Raw genomic sequence first — 17,342 nt, 5'->3', positions numbered from 1 at the left:
TGTAAGCCCCTTGGCACCCCCAGCCCCAGAAACAGCCTAGAATTTGCCCCACATGTGCTCTCAGTTGTCAAGCTACAACTTGACTCCTGCTGAGCTCATCTGGAATGGAGATGTTGGAACCAATGAAATCAATTTCCTGTTGAGCTTTTCTGTCTCCTGGCAGGCTAAAGCTTTCCCCGTTTTACCCCTTGGGCTGACACTTAAAGTCCTTTCCCCTCTCCATCTGTACAGTGTGCCTCAGTCACCACCAGTCACACCTGACTCATGGGTATATGAAATGTGGTCTGTCCAAAGGGAGGTGTGTTGTGAGTATAAAATACTCACCAGACACTAAAGATTTAATATGAAAAAGGGAATGTAAAATCCCTCATTAATGTTTTCTAGATGTTGAAATGAAAATATTATGGTTCTATTAGGTGAAGTAAAATATATTATCAAAATCATTTTTGCCAGTTTCATGTTATGTTTCTAATTGTCAGCACTCCTCCAGCCTGTCTTTCAAGATACCCGTATACCATCTTGCTCAAAAGCCCCATTTGTGAGCTCATTAGGCTCAAAAGCCACATGTTCTTGTTGGAGGATATATCTGAGATCTACAGCATGCTTTGGGGAATAATGACTTTACTAGAGCAATTTAAGACTCTGTGAGCCTTTTAAAATCTATTCTCCAAAGTCTGATTCAAGGTATTTCTATACACTATTGATCATTTCATTAAGAATTTCTATATAATCCCTACCATTTTCAGGTTACTTGGCTCATAGTTGAGAAACTAATTTATGGTGGCACAGCCTTATTAGTTTCTTATGAATCTGAATTTCTTATTATTTTCTTTTCTTTTTTTTTTTTAAGATTTTATTTATTTATTTGACAGAGAGAGATCACAAGTAGGCAGAAAGGCAGGCAGAGAGAGAGGAGGAAGCAGGCTCCCTGCTGAGCAGAGAGCCCGATGCGGGACTCGATCCCAGGACCCCGAGATCATGACCCAAGCCGAAGGCAGTGGCTTAACCCACTGAGCCACCCAGGCGCCCTCTTATTATTTTCTGACTGTGTATATAAAATAGCATTTTCCCCCTAGTTTTTAACCGTTACAGGGGGAAGATGTTCAAGAAACTACACAGCAGTGAGCCTGGTGGAAATTCAGACACTAATCACAACAGACATTTTGAGGAACATTATAGAAAGGAAGTTTAAGTCCACTAGGACCTGAAACGGGTCTTGAGAACAAGCCTATCAAAATAATTTGTTTCCTTCAGATGGATACTTGGTCAAGACCACAAAGGGCAGACCTATGAACTAGGAGTTCCCCACCGGGGGCAGAGAGCAGACGTGAACTTATTACAGGGATTCCGGGCAACAGGTCGCCTTACTTCCACTGATTTTAATTGGAGCCTCAGAGGCCTTGGACTCAGAGGTCACTGGTACAGGCACCAGTAGCAGGAAAAGAAAAGGAAAGGAAAGACAAAAGGGCGCAAGGAGAAGAAGATTTTTTAGAAGGAAAAGAAAACAAAAAAGGAAACAGTCAAAGGAGAAGATGCTGTGTCTATAAAGTAACAGGAAGACATTTTCTTTGGATGCTAGTGGACAGACACCAAAAGCTATCTCCAAAGAAATGCTAAGATGTCTTCTAGCACTTTCATGGGGACAGTCTCCGTTTTTTACAACTCCTATTCAGATCTCAATGGGTCTGAACAAGTGGACAAGATAGTATCCTGGTTTCACTTTCAATCTGGAGACAGGTTTGATTTGTAACTGCTTAGTCTGTTTTCCTATGTAAAAGCTTTAAAAGATCCTCTGCACTTGAGAAGAAATCACTTGATTTCTGCACTTGAAATCAAAAGACAGAAAACTTCTGCAAACAAACACTCATGCCTCATGTATGCAGGCAAACTTTCTGCTTTTAAACAGAGGAACTAATACCTACCCTGAAAGCCTGTCTTCATTCAAGAAACACCTACAATTTCTTGGACAATAAAACAAATTCTTTGACCTGGTTCTCAAAAGGTGGTTCTAAGTCTCTAAAAATTTTTCAAAGCTACCCATCAAAATTAAACCAAAAACCTAGTCACAAACGCAATGTGGGAAACTTGATTAGATCCTGGTGTTTTAAAAAAGACATTCTTGTAACAACTGGAGAAATCTGAGTAAGGGTGGAATTTAGGTGATATGATGCATTACCATTAATTTTCATAAATATTATAATGTGATCAGGATTACACAAAAGTACTAGGGAGTAAAGTATGGGTGTATAGAGAGATTATAACTGTAACAAAATGTTCATAAATATGTCAATAAATCCACATCCTGAATTCTACAGCCCAAACAAAGTTTCCCCAACCCACTTCTGCAGATGGTGCTTTTGAAAACAATCTTATGTGACTGGCAACTGTGCTGTCCTACATAACTTTACATGTCTTAGCAAAAATTACACTGAACAATGCATACACGCCACACGTAAGAGATCACCTACGGGGGCACCCGGCTGGCTCAGTCAGAAGAACGTATGACTCTTGATCTCAAGGTTGTGAGTTCAGGCCCCATATTGGGTGTAGAGATTACTAACAAAATAAAAAAAACTTAAAAAAAGAGAGAGAGGTCACCTATGGATCTTCAAATCTTCATAAAGTTTATCTAAACTTGGGTTGGGAATGCATGGGTTCTGAGACAGATGGACGTTGACTTCTGTCACGCTTTCATTTCTTTCCTGTGTGAAGTGAACCTGGACAAGGTACTTAACCTAACTGAACTTTGTTCTCCTCTTTAATAGTCTCTACCTAAAAAAACTGGTGTGATAATGAAATGAAAACAAAAATCCAAACTACTACGCATAGGACCTGGCACAGAGTATGTACTCAGTTCCTGACAGCTACTATTATAACAATGGGTCTAGTTTTCTTATAGGAGTACACCACACTATTTTGACTCAGAGTATCTTCTTCCTAAATAAAAACACACAGATTGTGAATCTTGATTGCAGAAAGAAAAATGAACAAGTTTCACTTAATAACGTGAGATAATAACTTAAAAAGGAGAAATGCTAGACAGACACTGTATCATCTAATGTCCAGGTTTAACACACTGTATTGTTAAGAAAAAAAAACAAACAAACAACAAACCATGAAAACAAATCAGTGAAAAGAACATTTTAAGAAGTAGTAAATGGCTTTGTTTCGGCATACAGGGAAAGAAAATCTCTGTGGAGATAGCTGGCAAGATGAACTATACAAAGCAGCAACAGAAGAGGGCAGGTTCTGCTAAAAAGAGCTGAAACAACAGTCCTTATTGAGCTGGGCTACATGCATGGACTACCTCAGCCCCATCCACGTGGCATCCTGAGGATGCACCCAGTCCTGCTGGTTCCCGCTTCCAAACACAGCCCCCTGTCTCCCACCCAGTCCCCCGCTCTTGCGGTCACTGCATACCTACACTGTTCCTATGGCCTCCCGTGCTGGTCCCCCTGCGTCTCTTCTGCTCCCTCTACGGACAGCTCTCCAGATTCACCAGAATAATTCATTCACAAATTCCAGTTACTGTAATTTCACTCCTGTTCAAAATCCTCCAAAACGTCCCATTTTGCTGGGAGTAAAAAAAGTCACAGTCTTTAAAGGGGCCCACAGAACTTTATCTCTAGGACCTACCCCTGACTGTGCTTACAACTTCCTTTCCTACTGCTTTCAGGTGCAATGGGCTCCTTGAATGCCCCTAAATGCCAGAAGCCCGTCTCAGGGTCTTTGCTACTAGCCCCTCTGCCTGGAATACTGCTCCCCCAGACAGCTGCCTGGGTCCCTTAAGGCCACGCTCACCTGTTACCGTTTTAGGGAGACCCTCCTTGGGCTACACAGTGTAGAACACAAACCACTAGAGAGCAGGGTGGCTGAATGCAACATCAGACATTCAGCCCATGGAAGACTATGTAGCTGTAAAAAAAGAATAATGACAGGGGCACCGGGATGGCTCAGTGGGTTAAAGCCTCTACCTTCGGCTCCGGTCATGAGCCCAGGGTCCTGGGATCGAGTCCGCATTGGGCTCTCTGTGAATCAGAGAGCCTGCTTTCCTTCCTGCCTCTCTGCCTACTTGTGATCTCTGTCGAATAAATAAGTAAAATCTTAAAAAAAAAAAAATGATGATGATCTCTATGAACTGATATGGAATGATTATCCAGACATATGGTTAAGAGACAAAAGCAAGGTAGAAAAGGGCATATTGAGGATGTTACTATTGTTACTGTTTTTGCATCAAACACTTGTAACCACAAAAAAAACCAAGGATAAAACAGAAACAAACAGTACCTGTTATGACAGGGAGAGGGTGGGAACAGGATTTCTCCAAGCATAGCTCTATATGGTTTGACTGGCACCATATTAATATTTCACCTACTTAAAAATTAAATCAAGGGGGAACCCAAAAATTGAATAGAAACAAATTAATGCAACTATATATTGCATTGATAGCATAACCACCCAGAAGAAAAAAATGAATCCAAGTAACGTTTAAAAAGGCATTATTCTGTACATATTCAGTGGGATATATGGATGAATAAAAAGAACCATGAAAAAACTCCGAACTATAAAGTTTGTGCTTGGTAGTAGTACTGGTAGAGCAGTGAGGAAACTATTTTGTGTTTAATGCATATTAGGAAAACACAGTGATGCTATGAGGAATAGTGTTCTCACTGTGGCAAAGGGACATACGAATAAGGAATAGAGATAGAGAAAAATGAACCAAATTGTTGAATGAGGCTTAGTGGTAACAGGATAAACTCATGACTTTGTGAAAACTTTCCCAGCTCTGAGAACTGACAGCTTAGAAATGAAGACTCCAGTAGCCTTGAGTACACCTAATACCCAGACACTGATTTCTAAATCCCATCTCCCACTAAAAGGAACGAGAGACTCTAATGTTTACAGGCCGAGGCAGGAAAACGGTACAAAATGAGTCCAAGACATGCTTCTGTGCCAGAAAGTAGGAAGTTCTCAAAAACTGATGGAAACATGGCAAAGAACATGGAAGCACACAGGGGTTCCCATTTGCCAAAATCTGGATCACCGAGCATCAAAAGAGTTGACAAAAAATGCCATCTTAAGAAATACCCATGGGTCCATACTCAAACTAAAAAAAAAAAAAAAAAAAAAAAAAAAAAAATTTAAAAAGAGGAGCAAAAGCTCTTCATTACTCAAGAATGTCAATGATGTATAAAGAAAAATAGGGACAGAAAACTGCCATCCACAAATATTTTAGTGGACTTGGAGAAGAATCACCAGTGGATGCTAAAACAGCTAAAACACTGGATGAAAGATTGTTTTGGAACAGGACAGTTACACAATCTCAAATGTCACTTGATAAATCACATATTATTTACAAAGGGGAACAGGTGCCTCTGTGATAGAGAAATCTAGTGGATCACCTTAACCAAATAACCAAAGTTAAGTTCTCCAATAATGGGACAAATAGGACTGCATCTGCTCTCTATTGAGATGCACGGAGAAGGACACAACACATCTATGGAACATTCCTGCAAGTTATAACCAGAATCTAATCATGAGGAAACAGACCATCCAATTCTAGGGACACTATAAAACTGGCCCAGACCTTTCAAAAATGGTGATGTCATAAAGTACCAAAAAAAAAAAAAAAAAAAGAAAAGAAAAGAAAAGAAAAGAAAAAAGAGTTGGCAAGTTTTAGATTAAAAGGTATTAAAGAGGCAGGACTAACCAAATGCAGTGTGTGATCCAGGATCAGCTTCTGGACTCTATCAGCAAACAGTATTATACTGATGGTATATCTCCTGTGATCATGGTTTCATGGATTCCAGGAGACATACGTTTTTAAAAAGACATATGTTGAAATGTTTACAGGTAAGATGTCATAAGATCTGCAATTCTCGAATGTTTAGACAAAAAAAATTGTGTGTATAAACAGAAGTAAACCAAATGTGTCAAAATGTTAATAACTGGGGATTCCAGGAGAAACGTGTGTATGTGCTCATCATACTATTTTTTGCAACTATTCTAAAGATTTCTGATGTTGCAAAGTTTTAAAGAAGGAAAAAGAAATATCAACCATGCCTACTCCCCTCTCTTCTGTATTACTAATCTCTGTATTAGTGTTTACTTAACCACCACCCAACACCTATATATTTACTCATTTATTCATTTGCTGTCTCTCTCCCCCACTATAATGTAAGCTTCACAAAAGCAGGGAAGTCTGTCCCTTGTTGTAACCCCAGTCCCTTGTATAGAGCCCAGCACATAGCTGACCCTCAGTAAGAATGTGTTCAGTGATTCATGCTCACATTCCAGGAAGTATATACTCTCATTATCTTTCCTCACCAGTGAGTGATACTCTGTCTCTCTTTCAAGGCAAAGAAAGTGAGGCTTGCAGAAGTTAGTCAACTTACAGAAATTATAACTCAGGTGAGGAGCAGAGCCAGGGTGGGAAGCCAAGCATCTGACTGCAGAGCTGATGCTCTTAATCACTGGTGGGCAGCTTCCCATTGAGACAGGCTCTGCCTGTAGGTGCATCTGCCCCTTTGGCACAGCCATCAGCATAGGAAAGTTGGGGGAGGGGTCCTGTGATGGCATCCCCCCCGTGACAGCATCCTTGCCTCCAATGACTCCCGGCTGCAATCCTTCCTCCATACTGCTGCCAGATTATTCCTCCTAAGCACACGATTCTGATTCTGTGAGGCCCAGAAAGAATTCTCCTTTGCCTGCAGAAGATAATCCAGACTCCCATCCGGGATGTGGAGAGCTCTGCAGCAGGGCCTCCAGCTCCCACGGGCTCACTTAGGCTCTAGGGACACCAAATGATTCTCAACTGCCCAGGTTCACCCTGTACACTCTGCTCCCCTGTCTTTTTCACCTCTTGGAATTTTCCCCACATCATAGCAGGTCCACACACCATCTATCCTCCGAGGCCAGGTTCAAATACCCTCCCTTCCATGAAGTCTTTGTTTAACAAGACAGACTTGATTCCACAGAAGACACTGCTCCCTTCCCTGTAGACGCCCAGAGCACTTTATGCTCAGCCTGTCTTACAGCATTTACTTCTGTGCCTTAGAATGTAGGCACTTCGCCATCTCTCAAACCCTCTGCGCTAGGCAGTCTCCAAAGACACGCACCCCATAGACACTGAATGGGAGCCGGGTGCAGAAAGAGGATGGAAGATTGACTTACTGTATGTGCAAAGGGGCCCCCAACGGGAAACCTCAAGGAAAGAAGAACTAGTTAAGCGTTTATTATTATGCTTCAGAGGTTTGGCTATGGCTGTGTGTAGGGGTTTATAAAGGTGGGGAGATAAAAATGGAGACATAAATATTTCATGGGGCTGTTAACTTAGCTAAAGAAATGGGCAAGGGATGAACGCAGTTCTACACGCAAGATTTCTTTTACATTTTCAGGGGAGTGGAAAGGAGCACCAGCCACCCTGCTTCGGAATCCTGGGGCGATTCAGTCATTTTTCTTGGTGGATCCCTGTCCCAGGTCCGGTACCCTTCGGGCAGGAGCTCAACTCAAACGCGGGGCGGCGTCGGAGGAGAGGGGAGCAGAAGGGGAACCAATCGGCAGTCGCCGCTCCTGAGCCCCCTCCGGCGCGCCGCGGATAAGCCTAGTTCTTTGGTAGGTCCAGCCGCCGGGACCCGTCCTGCGGGAGTTGACCCGCTGCGGAAGAAGTGAAAGGGCCGACCCAGCGCTAGGCGACGGCACCCCGGGGGTGTGTGTGTGGGGGGGGGCAACAAGTGGTTTCGCAGTCACTGGAACCCCAGCAAAGGCACACCCTTCCGGAGAAACACCCAGTGGGGAGGTGAAAGGGCTTGGGGGAGATGGGGATTAAGGATTCTCAAAAGAAAAAACCACCGGAAAAGTGAGCGAGCCACAGTCCCACCCCTCTTCCAAAGGCGGATTCCGGTGCCTAAGGTCAAAGTTGCTTCCTGACTACCCATGGGAGACTTGTTGAAGTGACAACTCTGCCAGACAAGGTCCCGCAGGCTGAGTTTCTTCTCCCCAACCCAGCCGTGGCTGCCCCGAGCCCCACCCGTCCACCGGGCTCCAGAGCCCTGAAGCCATCGACACCCCCAGCGCTGCCCAGTCCCCGCCAGGGCGCGGGGAAGGCCCCCACTCACCGAACTGGAGCACCAGGCAGACCACGCCGAGGACCACCGCGGCCCAGCCACACGCACTCCCTGCGGTCATGGCGCGTCCGGCTGGCCTCTAAGGCCCTACTGCGCTGAGCGCACCCTAGTAATTTCGCTAGCAGCCCCGCCCCGGCCTCCCCGCCGTACCAGCCCCGCCCGCTCTGGCCCCGCCTCGTCTCGCGTCCTCAGCTTCCTGTCCACCCTGTTCCCAGAGATTTTCTGCTGCCTCCCGTCTGCTCGGTGCAGTCCTTCCATCAAAGTGGCTTGCGTTTTAAAAGCCAGGCTTCTCTTCGTTCCCCCCGCTGCTCCAGCACTTTTCCTGGACGTCTGAGACGCGATGGAGGCAACTTTGTAACTGGGGGAAGGGGAAGCTGTCGAGCCCCTCCCCCACCCCATAAAGCTGCGTCCCACTCGGCGGGCCCGTACGGGGACCGGAGAACTCTGCCGCCGCAGGATCGGGCGGCCCTGAAGCACTTCCTTCCGCGCTTGCCTCCAGCAGCAGCAGCAGCAGCAGCAGCAGCGCGGAGCTTGCTTCTCTGCTGCTGTCCTGGAATATTAAGATATAAGGAGGGGCGCCTGGGTGGCTCAGTGGGTTAAGCCACTGCCTTCCGCTCGGGTCATGATCTCAGGGTCCTGGGATCGAGTCCCGCATCGGACTCTCTGCTCAGCAGGGAGCCTGTTTTCTCCTCTCTCTCTCTCTGCCTACTTGTGATCTCTCTGTCAAATAAATAAATAAAATCTTTAAAATATATATATATATATATATATATATATATATAAGGAAACGGGACATTTGGGGCAACTGCTAGAACGTGCGGGATTACCTGATGCCGCCGGTCCCTCCGGTCTCATTCAAGTTCAGGCCACCTTTTCCTTAAGCCTGCCCGCCCCCGCCCCCACCCCAACCTTCCCTTTCTCCGGAGCTGGGACTTATAGCCTTGGGTTTCTCCCTTCTCAGTTTCCTCTTTGTTTTCCTCCTCCTCCATCTCCGCTGTGGATTTTCCCTTAGGCTGAGGAGCCAGGTCTGGTCGGGTCTAGTCGCCCCTTCACTGTTCGGCCTCCCAAACCACCCGCCTCAGATGCAAAAGGCACTTGGAACATTCCATCCTAGTGATTAGTTTTTTGGTTTTGTTTTAAGATGTATGTATGTATTATTTATTTGAAAGAGAGAAAGAGAGAGCGCGAACCGGGAGAAGGGCAGAGGAAGAAGCTGAGAAGGAAGCCGGACTTGGGGCTCCATCCCATGACCTAAGCCAAAGGCGGCCAGGCGCTTATCCCTCCGCGCCACCCAAGCGCCCCCTATCGGTCATTCTTCTTGATTGGCTTGTCCTCGCTCAAGTCTGTCTGACCCCCAGACCCGAGGGCTCAGAGAACCAGCTCCTCACGTGGCTTCCATGTCTTCCCCCTTTCGTAGAGAAGCACATGAATTGCCCCCGCCCAGCTGCGGGAACTAAGGGAACTCTAAACCTATTCTGGTGAACAGGACACCCTGCTGTCCTAATAAACACCAGCGTGTCTGTTTAGAAACCGAGTGGAAATGTGCTTTATTGTTGCTGTCTTCTCCATCAGCCTCAAGTGAGGATCCCAAAACCACTCAAGACAGTTGACTATACTGTAAGAATTCATTAGTTCTTAAGTCAAGCATAAAATCTTAAAAGGTATCTGGGCGGCTCAGTCAGTTAAGCACCTGACTCTTGATCTCAGCTCAGGTCTTGATCTCAGGGCTGTGAGTTCAAGCCCTGTGTTAGACTGCACACTGGGTGTGGAGCCTACTTTAAAAACAAAACAAAAAAAAACAAAAAAAAAACAAAACAAAAAACCCTTAAATCTTAAAAGGCATCCCTATCAATGAAATTTCTGGGACCAATGTCATGTACCTACCTGAAGACATTCGCTATCAACTGTAGATACTTGGAACATGAGGAAGGGGCAAAGTATAGCACAAAATGTGAGAAAATCACATTTCTGCTCTGTCCCGGGCTGGTGAGAACTCAGGCCAACTGAAAAAGGTAGGATGAGGTCAAACTTTTAGACTGGAGATTCTGAATGTTTTTGAACTGAGAAATGATATAACAGCAAACATCTGCTGAGCACTTGCTACGCCAGGCCTTGTGTTAAGTCCATCACCCGAACTAATTTAATCTTCTTGCTGCCCCTGTTTTCACAGAAGAGGAAACAGACACTCAGAAAGGGTAAATGACTTGCCCAAGGACACACAGTAAGGGGCAGCACGGGCAGTCCAGCTGAAGTTAAATCTAAAACACCACTCTCACCCTATCATACAAGTACAGCCATGCTATGGACTGGACTGGCCAGCAGATGCTGTCAGTCCAGCAGGGCTGTGGAAAAGTCTGCCCAGTCATGTGGGGCCGGGAAGTTTGCCTCAGGTCATGGCCTCCAGCCTTTGGGTAAGGAATGATTCATTAGCTCTTCTTTGGTTAGATGTTCCTCTGACCAAGTCCAACAGCAGTGCCAGCTTTCTCATTAAGAGAAATGCTATGCTTCTATCAAGCCATTTTGGGGGAAATATTTATTTCACACCCAATGTGGGGCTTGAACCTGTAAGGACCTATTTTACTGCCCCTGCTCCCCTTTCCCCAGGGGACTTAAAAAACAAGTCCTGGAAACCAGCTCCAGGTGTGGAGGCCAAGAAAAACAAGGCTGTACCCACCTTGAGTCTAGCCCTGACAGAAGTACAGCCATCTTGGCAAAGGAAAAGCTGGCACCTTGCACTGTAAGAGTGGGTTAGCATAAGAATGGCCATCCTGAAGGCTGGGAAGCTATTTTACTGAGCGTCCCTAACCAGCCCACAGGGCGCACGTAACTTGAGATAAGAGAAAGTAGGTAAAACCTAAGAAACAACTTAATCATATACCACCAGGGCGGTTAGGTAGTGGCGCCACAGGGACCAGATGTTAAAGAAAACAAATAGTTAACTTGCAGAAATCACAATCCTGCAAGACAGGACTCTCCCTTGGTTTGCAAATGTCCTGGTGATTTACAACAAAAGGGCAATCTCTTCAATGGCCCAATTTCCAGAGAAAAGGGGCTCAGTTCCTCAAGGCCTAACCCTCCCCACCATAAAACTGAGGGAGGCTGAGGCAGAAGGAAATGTAAATCAAGTTAAATTTCTTCTAAACCTAAGTCTTACTTAACGGCCAGGATGGCGCCAGGGTGATGCCAGGGTGGCAAAAGGTTAAACCAAGTTAAACTGTCAAAGTGGGGTGCAAGATATGTAGGTAGCTATGAAGAAGTGCCTTGAAAATGCTATATAAACCCTTGGCTTTGAGTGCTTGGGGTCCCTGTTGAAACCCGCTGCGCCAGTCCGATACTTGGACCTCAGCTAGCTGGGGTCTTGCATTATCAAGTGTTCTCTAATTGAGGGGTGGTCGACTCCATACCCTAACAAACCCCAAACCCCAAGATTAAGGGCCTCATGCTCTATAACTGAGCCAGCCAGTCACTCCTTCTACCAAGCATTTTAGAGGAGCTTCTATGCGTGGTCTAGCAGATTTCATGAGTCAAAGTGGCTCTGAAAGGTGGACCTGAGTTAGGCAATGGGCCCAAAAGGCTCTATTCGTATACTGAAAACATGCCCCCAAAAGGAGAGTGGATGTATTTTTCATCTGGTGCCAGTAGTGAGGACCAGTCACATCTGCTTATCACTGCAGATAAATCATGAACGAGAGGGAAAAAAAGAGGGCTCATCTAGCCTGCTCACATGGCATGGGGTTGCTGCTCTTCATAACACGTCCCTCTCTGGTTCTTTGGCTCTAGTTCTTGCCTTGCAACTACCCCCCCCCCCCCCCCGGAAGCTCAGAAATCCCAGAACGAGCTGAGCAAAACACTGCTCCCAATCTTACATACATGGAAATTGTCCCAGCCTCTTGTGGAAATGTACATTCACTTCACTCATATAAATACTGGGCAGATTTGCACCAAAGGCGTGGATGGGTAATCTTCTTCCACAATACTCCATTTCCCTTTTTAAAATGTGCCTTGGCAGAAAGAGAGCAGTTGGTAGAAAAATTAGGCAAAAGTAATGCGTAAGACATAACATGGAACCATTCTGGGTACCCAAGGGATAAACAATCCCATTTCAACTCCTGGCCAGGCCAGCAGCTGCAAGAAGTTGATAAGGATGCGGCAGATGGGGCCGCGAAGCCGAGGAAAGCACACATTAAAGCCTTTGAAAGGTTTGATTTTTTTTTTTTTTTTAAGAGAAAAGGAAGCACCTCCCTCTGCTTTTTACCCGCTATCTAGTTTCTTTTGCATAGTCAGTGCAATGTACGAAATTACAGATGGGTTTTGCCGAATCATGTGTCACTGCTGTGGTTTTAATCATTCTATGATTCTCACTTTGCAGAAGTGGTGAACTCCTCGGTACTATCCCAGTGTTCGAGTGGTGTGGGGAACGTGGACTGGTGTGCTGTGTGGGAGGGCACCCTGAACAGGAAAACACAGCTCCTGCTTGGCTCCTGCCTCCCGGAAAATGCTTCCTGTTAAGTCCACGGTCGATGGGGACAACACTCCATCGTTTGAGAAAGGCGGTGTGGTCTTATTGTCAGTTCCTGTGCTCCATCAGTCTCCTTACCCCTTCCTGTCCCAGCCCCTAAAAAGGAAAGCTGTTTGGGAGCTCTACTTGTGAAGCTGCCTATTGGGCCTCCAGGTGGGTGGTGCCTGCGCAGATCTGGGGGCAACATGGCCTTGACAATCAGGGTAACTGTGTACATGTACTATGATTCATCTTTAGCAGTTGACAGTAAAGCAACTTGGGAAAGGTCCCTCCCCCCACCCCCATCATCTGTACAAGGCACTCTTCAGGCTGGGGGCAGGGTGGGGTAATTAAGGTTACAATGCTTGACCCTTGAGCCTAGCAGGCCGATGCCAGGGGCAGAACACCATACCTCCAGGGCTCAGTTTCAGAGGAGAGAGGCAGTTTAAGAGAAAGGAGGACAATGGGCTCCAGTAACTGTAAACAGCCGTATTTTCAACATAATTTACTACAGGTCTCTGAAGTGTATATAAAACATTTTAGTGCAACATTTTACAAATAGTTTTCCTTTAAAAAAAACAAAAAACAAAAAAACCCCAAAACAAACCAACAGCTCTCTACATCATGCATGGGTAGTTTTCTTACCCTACCTGTTTTGTCAACAATAAAAGCAGAGAAACCATTGTTTGAAAAGAATATGAAAACCTGCTACAGAGACACCCTGATGAAGGAGGGTGTGGTCATATCAGTATCCTGGGATGGGCCTAGCACAGTGTAGTTTTTCATGAATGCAACATTGTAGCTGTAGATAAGTCAAGAGAACAGCTGGTAGTTTCCCTCTCTGGGTCCTCGGCCTAGAACTCCCGTAGGCCGTGTGCAATGAGGTCTCCAGCCACTGGAGGGCACCATTACCACTCTTTCCGTGGAAATGGCCCAACAAGGTCCTGGGTATTTTTCGAAAAAGCTGAAATGCTCACCCTCTGATGGTAGCCCCCAGCCCAAGAGAAAATATACAGGGGAAAAAAGAAAACAAAAACCCAATTATTAAAATACTGGCTTCGGTTTCTTTTCCTCCTTTTAAATTTCCTGCAACTGCTTCACATTATTTAATTTGTGCGTCACCTACTTTTCTATAGCTGAGAACCAATGGGAAGTCAACTCTGTCGTTTATACTCCCAGTCCCACCCAGCCCTCTGGAATCCTTCCCTTCTCACACAGGAGAAAGTAAGTCGTCTTCCCTCACTGCCTCAGGCTAGAAATGAGGGGCTAATTTTCCCACAGAAAGCCCACGTAGCTGAAAGGAAGAAATGGGGCCAAGGACTGCCTTCTTCCCTCCCTGCTGAGCCGGCTGACGACCTCCAAAGTGTTGACGCAGCCTGCACCATAAATGGGAATGAGCACATCAGGCTGGGGGGGGGGGGCTGAAGGGGTGGTGCCTACACACGGCCCCAAAGGAGAGCACTGGAGTGGGGGGGGGGGGGGGAAGGGAGGCAGGCTTCCCCTCAGCTGAGCACCTGTGCCACTCGCACCCCCACGGACCCCGAGATGGATTGGCAGCCATATGGCCTCCTGCCACGTCTGTTCAGCCTTAGAACAGACGATAATCTCTCTGGTTAGACTTAGCTCCAGAATTCCTGGTGGCTTTTTCTAAACTGTGAATTCCCTTGGGATTCAAGATGCGAGCTCAAGAGGAGAGAAAACGGTGCTCTTGGTCAGCAGATCAGAGAAGCCCAGGGCATAAGCACTCCTCCCATGGAGTAGGCAAAAGGCAACACTTGTAAACCAGGACGGGGCTCCAGAGGAGCCAAGCACACTGCCCCGGGATATAAAGGAACAGGGTGACACTGGCCTTGTTGGGCTTTGGTGGGCCTTCGAAGGAGACGCCACCATAACAACAAATAACCAAATCACCAAAACCACAAACAAGACCCAAGAAGGGGAAGGGCAAAAAGCCACACCCAGGCCTGTGATCACTTCCCGCTGAGACTAGGCGTCCTCTGAATGGGTCACAAAAGGGCTGTATCAGGACCTCTCCTGGGCAGATAGATATTCTTACAGCGGTAAGACACAGGGGGATAGAAATGGTGGATAAGAGAGACAGGGCTCTCTCTGAGGAAACTAACTGCAGGCAAGAAGAAAAACCTAGTCTTCATACCTCCATCCCAGCAATTACAGCTCCCCTGGTCTCCAAGGTCAGGCTCCCTCCAAGGTCAGACTCCGGAAGCCACCTGGTCCCACCCTGACCCTTGCAGGAATTTAGCCGTCAGCCTGGCCTGTGCCCCCTCCAGGTGTGCGGTGTTAGCTATGGTAGCTGCTCGGGCCCTGGTGTATTCAGCTCAGACTGTCCCCTTTTCAGGCTCCCTGGCCACTTTCCCTTTAAGAGTTTGGCAAAGCACCTTAGAATGGAAGCCCACCCGCTCACAGTTATCAGTTAAGAGACTGCTCGTGCAGAACAGAACAGATGGAGCCAACAACTCGTCCTTTCTCCTTCCTTCGCTCATCACTGGCTTTGACCAATCTGAAAGTCAGGAGCTGCTAAACGTAGCCCTCTCCTCACTTCAGCTGGCAAAGTGCGTGCCATTTGGAGCTTCTGACTTCCTCTCCAACAAAGTGGGGGTTGTGTGTTGTTTTTTGTTTGTTTTCATTTTTGTTTTTTTTTTTTTTTTGGCAAGCTTGGGATGAAGCCTATTTTTCGCCTCCCTGGCAGGCTGGTTGGGTACCATCTACTCCTAATGGGGTTATGCTGGACTTCTCCTGTATGTACACAGTTCTTTGAAGCAAAATTCAATGCTTTCATCTTGACTACAAAGGGGTTCCAACCACTCCAGCTGAGGGAAACGATAAGATACAAACTGGGCCCACACTACACATAATTTTCAAGTCTCATTAAGAAAGTAAAAAACGCTCAGGCGGGTTCTGATCCATGGGTAGCATTTTCAAGTATGCAAAAACAGTAAGTCTTGGAAGAGATTCCTTTGCGCTGTAAAGTTCATCCTTCCTTTTGCCATCAGTGGTACATTTTTAAAGAGAAAATCGTCCGTCACATTACGGAATCCAAAAAGGGTAAACCGAAGGGATTTAAAAAGAGTCCATTACAAAGAATAAGAACCCCTGTAACATCTACCTGGGAATACTCTATAAATCAGTGAGTAGACGTGGCACCTGGAGCTACTCACTACATTACCGGAAACAAAAACAAGGAGCCTAATTCTGCAGGATAAGGACTTCTGCTCCAGAACAGCTAACCAACCAGGACTGCCACCTCAAGGCAGTCTGTCTCTGTGACTGATCGGGGACTTCGAACGCTTCTCAAGTCTGACAGTTTTCGGCGTGAGCACTCCAAGGGTTGGGTGCCGTCCACTGCGCCATCACAGAGCAAGAGGCAGGAAGGGAGAGTCTCAGCTCCTCCGCAGCTGAGGTCCGCTGGGCTCCCCTTAGTCTATGGCTCCTGGGTGGATGCTGAGCACGGGGGGCTCCAGGCAAGTGGGGGAGTAGTTGAGGTGTGGCTCTTTGATCCACAACAGGGGTACCCCGTTCTTCCCGTCCGAGTTCTTGCTGGAATTGCGGCTCTTGAAGCGCACTAGCAGGATGGTGATGATGAGGATGCCAAAGATGGGGAAAGGGTAGAAGAAGACGAAGTAGAAGAGGGCGTCATTGGAGCAGATGATGGACTGCAGGGTGGAACCTGGAACAGAGAGGCAAGACCGTGAGGGCTGGGAGCCTGGATCTCTGGCCCTCGCTCCCGGAAGCCCTCGCGTCCAGCCTGACCCAGCTCCCGCACCCACCCTGTCTTTTCCTGGCTGCTGTGAAGAAAGGAGTGACCACCCCCCTAGCCTTGCTCTCCCAGCAGCGCCTCTTCCCATTCACAGCTGGAAGTTCATTCAAAGCAATGCCTCCGTCTCCCGCAGGGAGCCAGTACGGACTGCCTGGAGAGCTACAGAACCAAATGCGGTTTATTGATTGTGAGCCCAAAGGGATAGTGGAGCAGCTGAAAGTTCTCACCACCTGCCCGGTGAAAACTTTACGTGTCCCTCTGGACTCAGTTCTGCTCCAAACGTCCTTCTTTGGGAAGGACATGTCCTCTCCCCACCTCCCAGCTTCTGAAAGCAGTTTTACTGGAAATGACGCTTACTCACTTAAAATTATCAAGTGAAATGCCATTACGGACCATTTACCAATGTCCACAGTGTGTGTGTGTGTGGCTGTAAGGAATTCAGTGCTAGTTATTCCTGGATGTGGAAGGGAATGAAACTTGCTCCCCCATGCCCCAGACCCAATCAAGTTCTGCTCTGGTGTACGAGACCTCAGCAGCAGACTGTTTTCTCTGGAAAACAGGGTTGCTGATGACCTCTATATACTGTAAAACTTAATAAATAGGAACATCCACAGTGGGAAGGTAAAATGTGGACTAAACACCTTTGCTTGTACTTTGGGGTTATTCAGTGGATTATGAGGGGGTCTGAGTATGATTTAGGCTTTTCTCTGCTTCCCTTTCTACTGCATAGCCATTGCCCAGTATTATTAAGAAAATTCAACACACATTTATACTTGTTAGATTTCCAAAACATATGAAATTGCTGATAGTCGCCCACTTTCGACCTACAAAACCTCAATTTCATATGGTTCCATCTCCCAAACAGGAGGTAGTCAAAGAAAAGAAAAAGCTGACAAGACGAAAAAAACCTCCAATCAAAATTACCCAGGACAATGTTTTGGCT

At 46.5% G+C, this 17,342-nt stretch overlaps 2 protein-coding genes across 4 annotated transcripts in view; both read right to left on the bottom strand.

The window, feature by feature from the left end:
- The window catches only part of CD58 (CD58 molecule), a 40,423-nt gene extending 31,971 nt beyond the window's left edge, over nucleotides 1-8,452 (bottom strand). Inside the window, exon 1 of one of the 2 annotated variants that reach the window (XM_082684951.1) lies at nucleotides 8,118-8,452. In XM_082684951.1, the coding sequence (XP_082541077.1) occupies nucleotides 8,118-8,187 (70 nt within the window). In that variant the 5' untranslated portion in view covers nucleotides 8,188-8,452. The remainder of the gene's footprint in view (nucleotides 1-8,117) is intronic. The other variant, XM_082684950.1, reaches the window with a different exon arrangement.
- Nucleotides 8,453-13,114: 4,662 nt separating this feature from the next.
- IGSF3 (immunoglobulin superfamily member 3) overlaps nucleotides 13,115-17,342 on the bottom strand; it is a 100,812-nt gene continuing 96,584 nt past the window's right edge. For both annotated transcript variants that reach the window (XM_082684949.1, XM_082684948.1), the window contains one exon: nucleotides 13,115-16,309. In XM_082684949.1, coding sequence (XP_082541075.1) covers nucleotides 16,059-16,309 — 251 coding nt within the window. In that variant the 3' untranslated portion in view covers nucleotides 13,115-16,058. The remainder of the gene's footprint in view (nucleotides 16,310-17,342) is intronic.

The sequence above is a fragment of the Mustela nivalis genome, assembly GCF_964662115.1.
Source record: "Mustela nivalis genome assembly, chromosome: 10".
NCBI classification, from domain to species: Eukaryota; Metazoa; Chordata; class Mammalia; order Carnivora; family Mustelidae; genus Mustela; species Mustela nivalis.
Note: the sequence above shows the minus strand (reverse complement) of the source record. Positions and strands in the feature narration are given on the sequence as shown.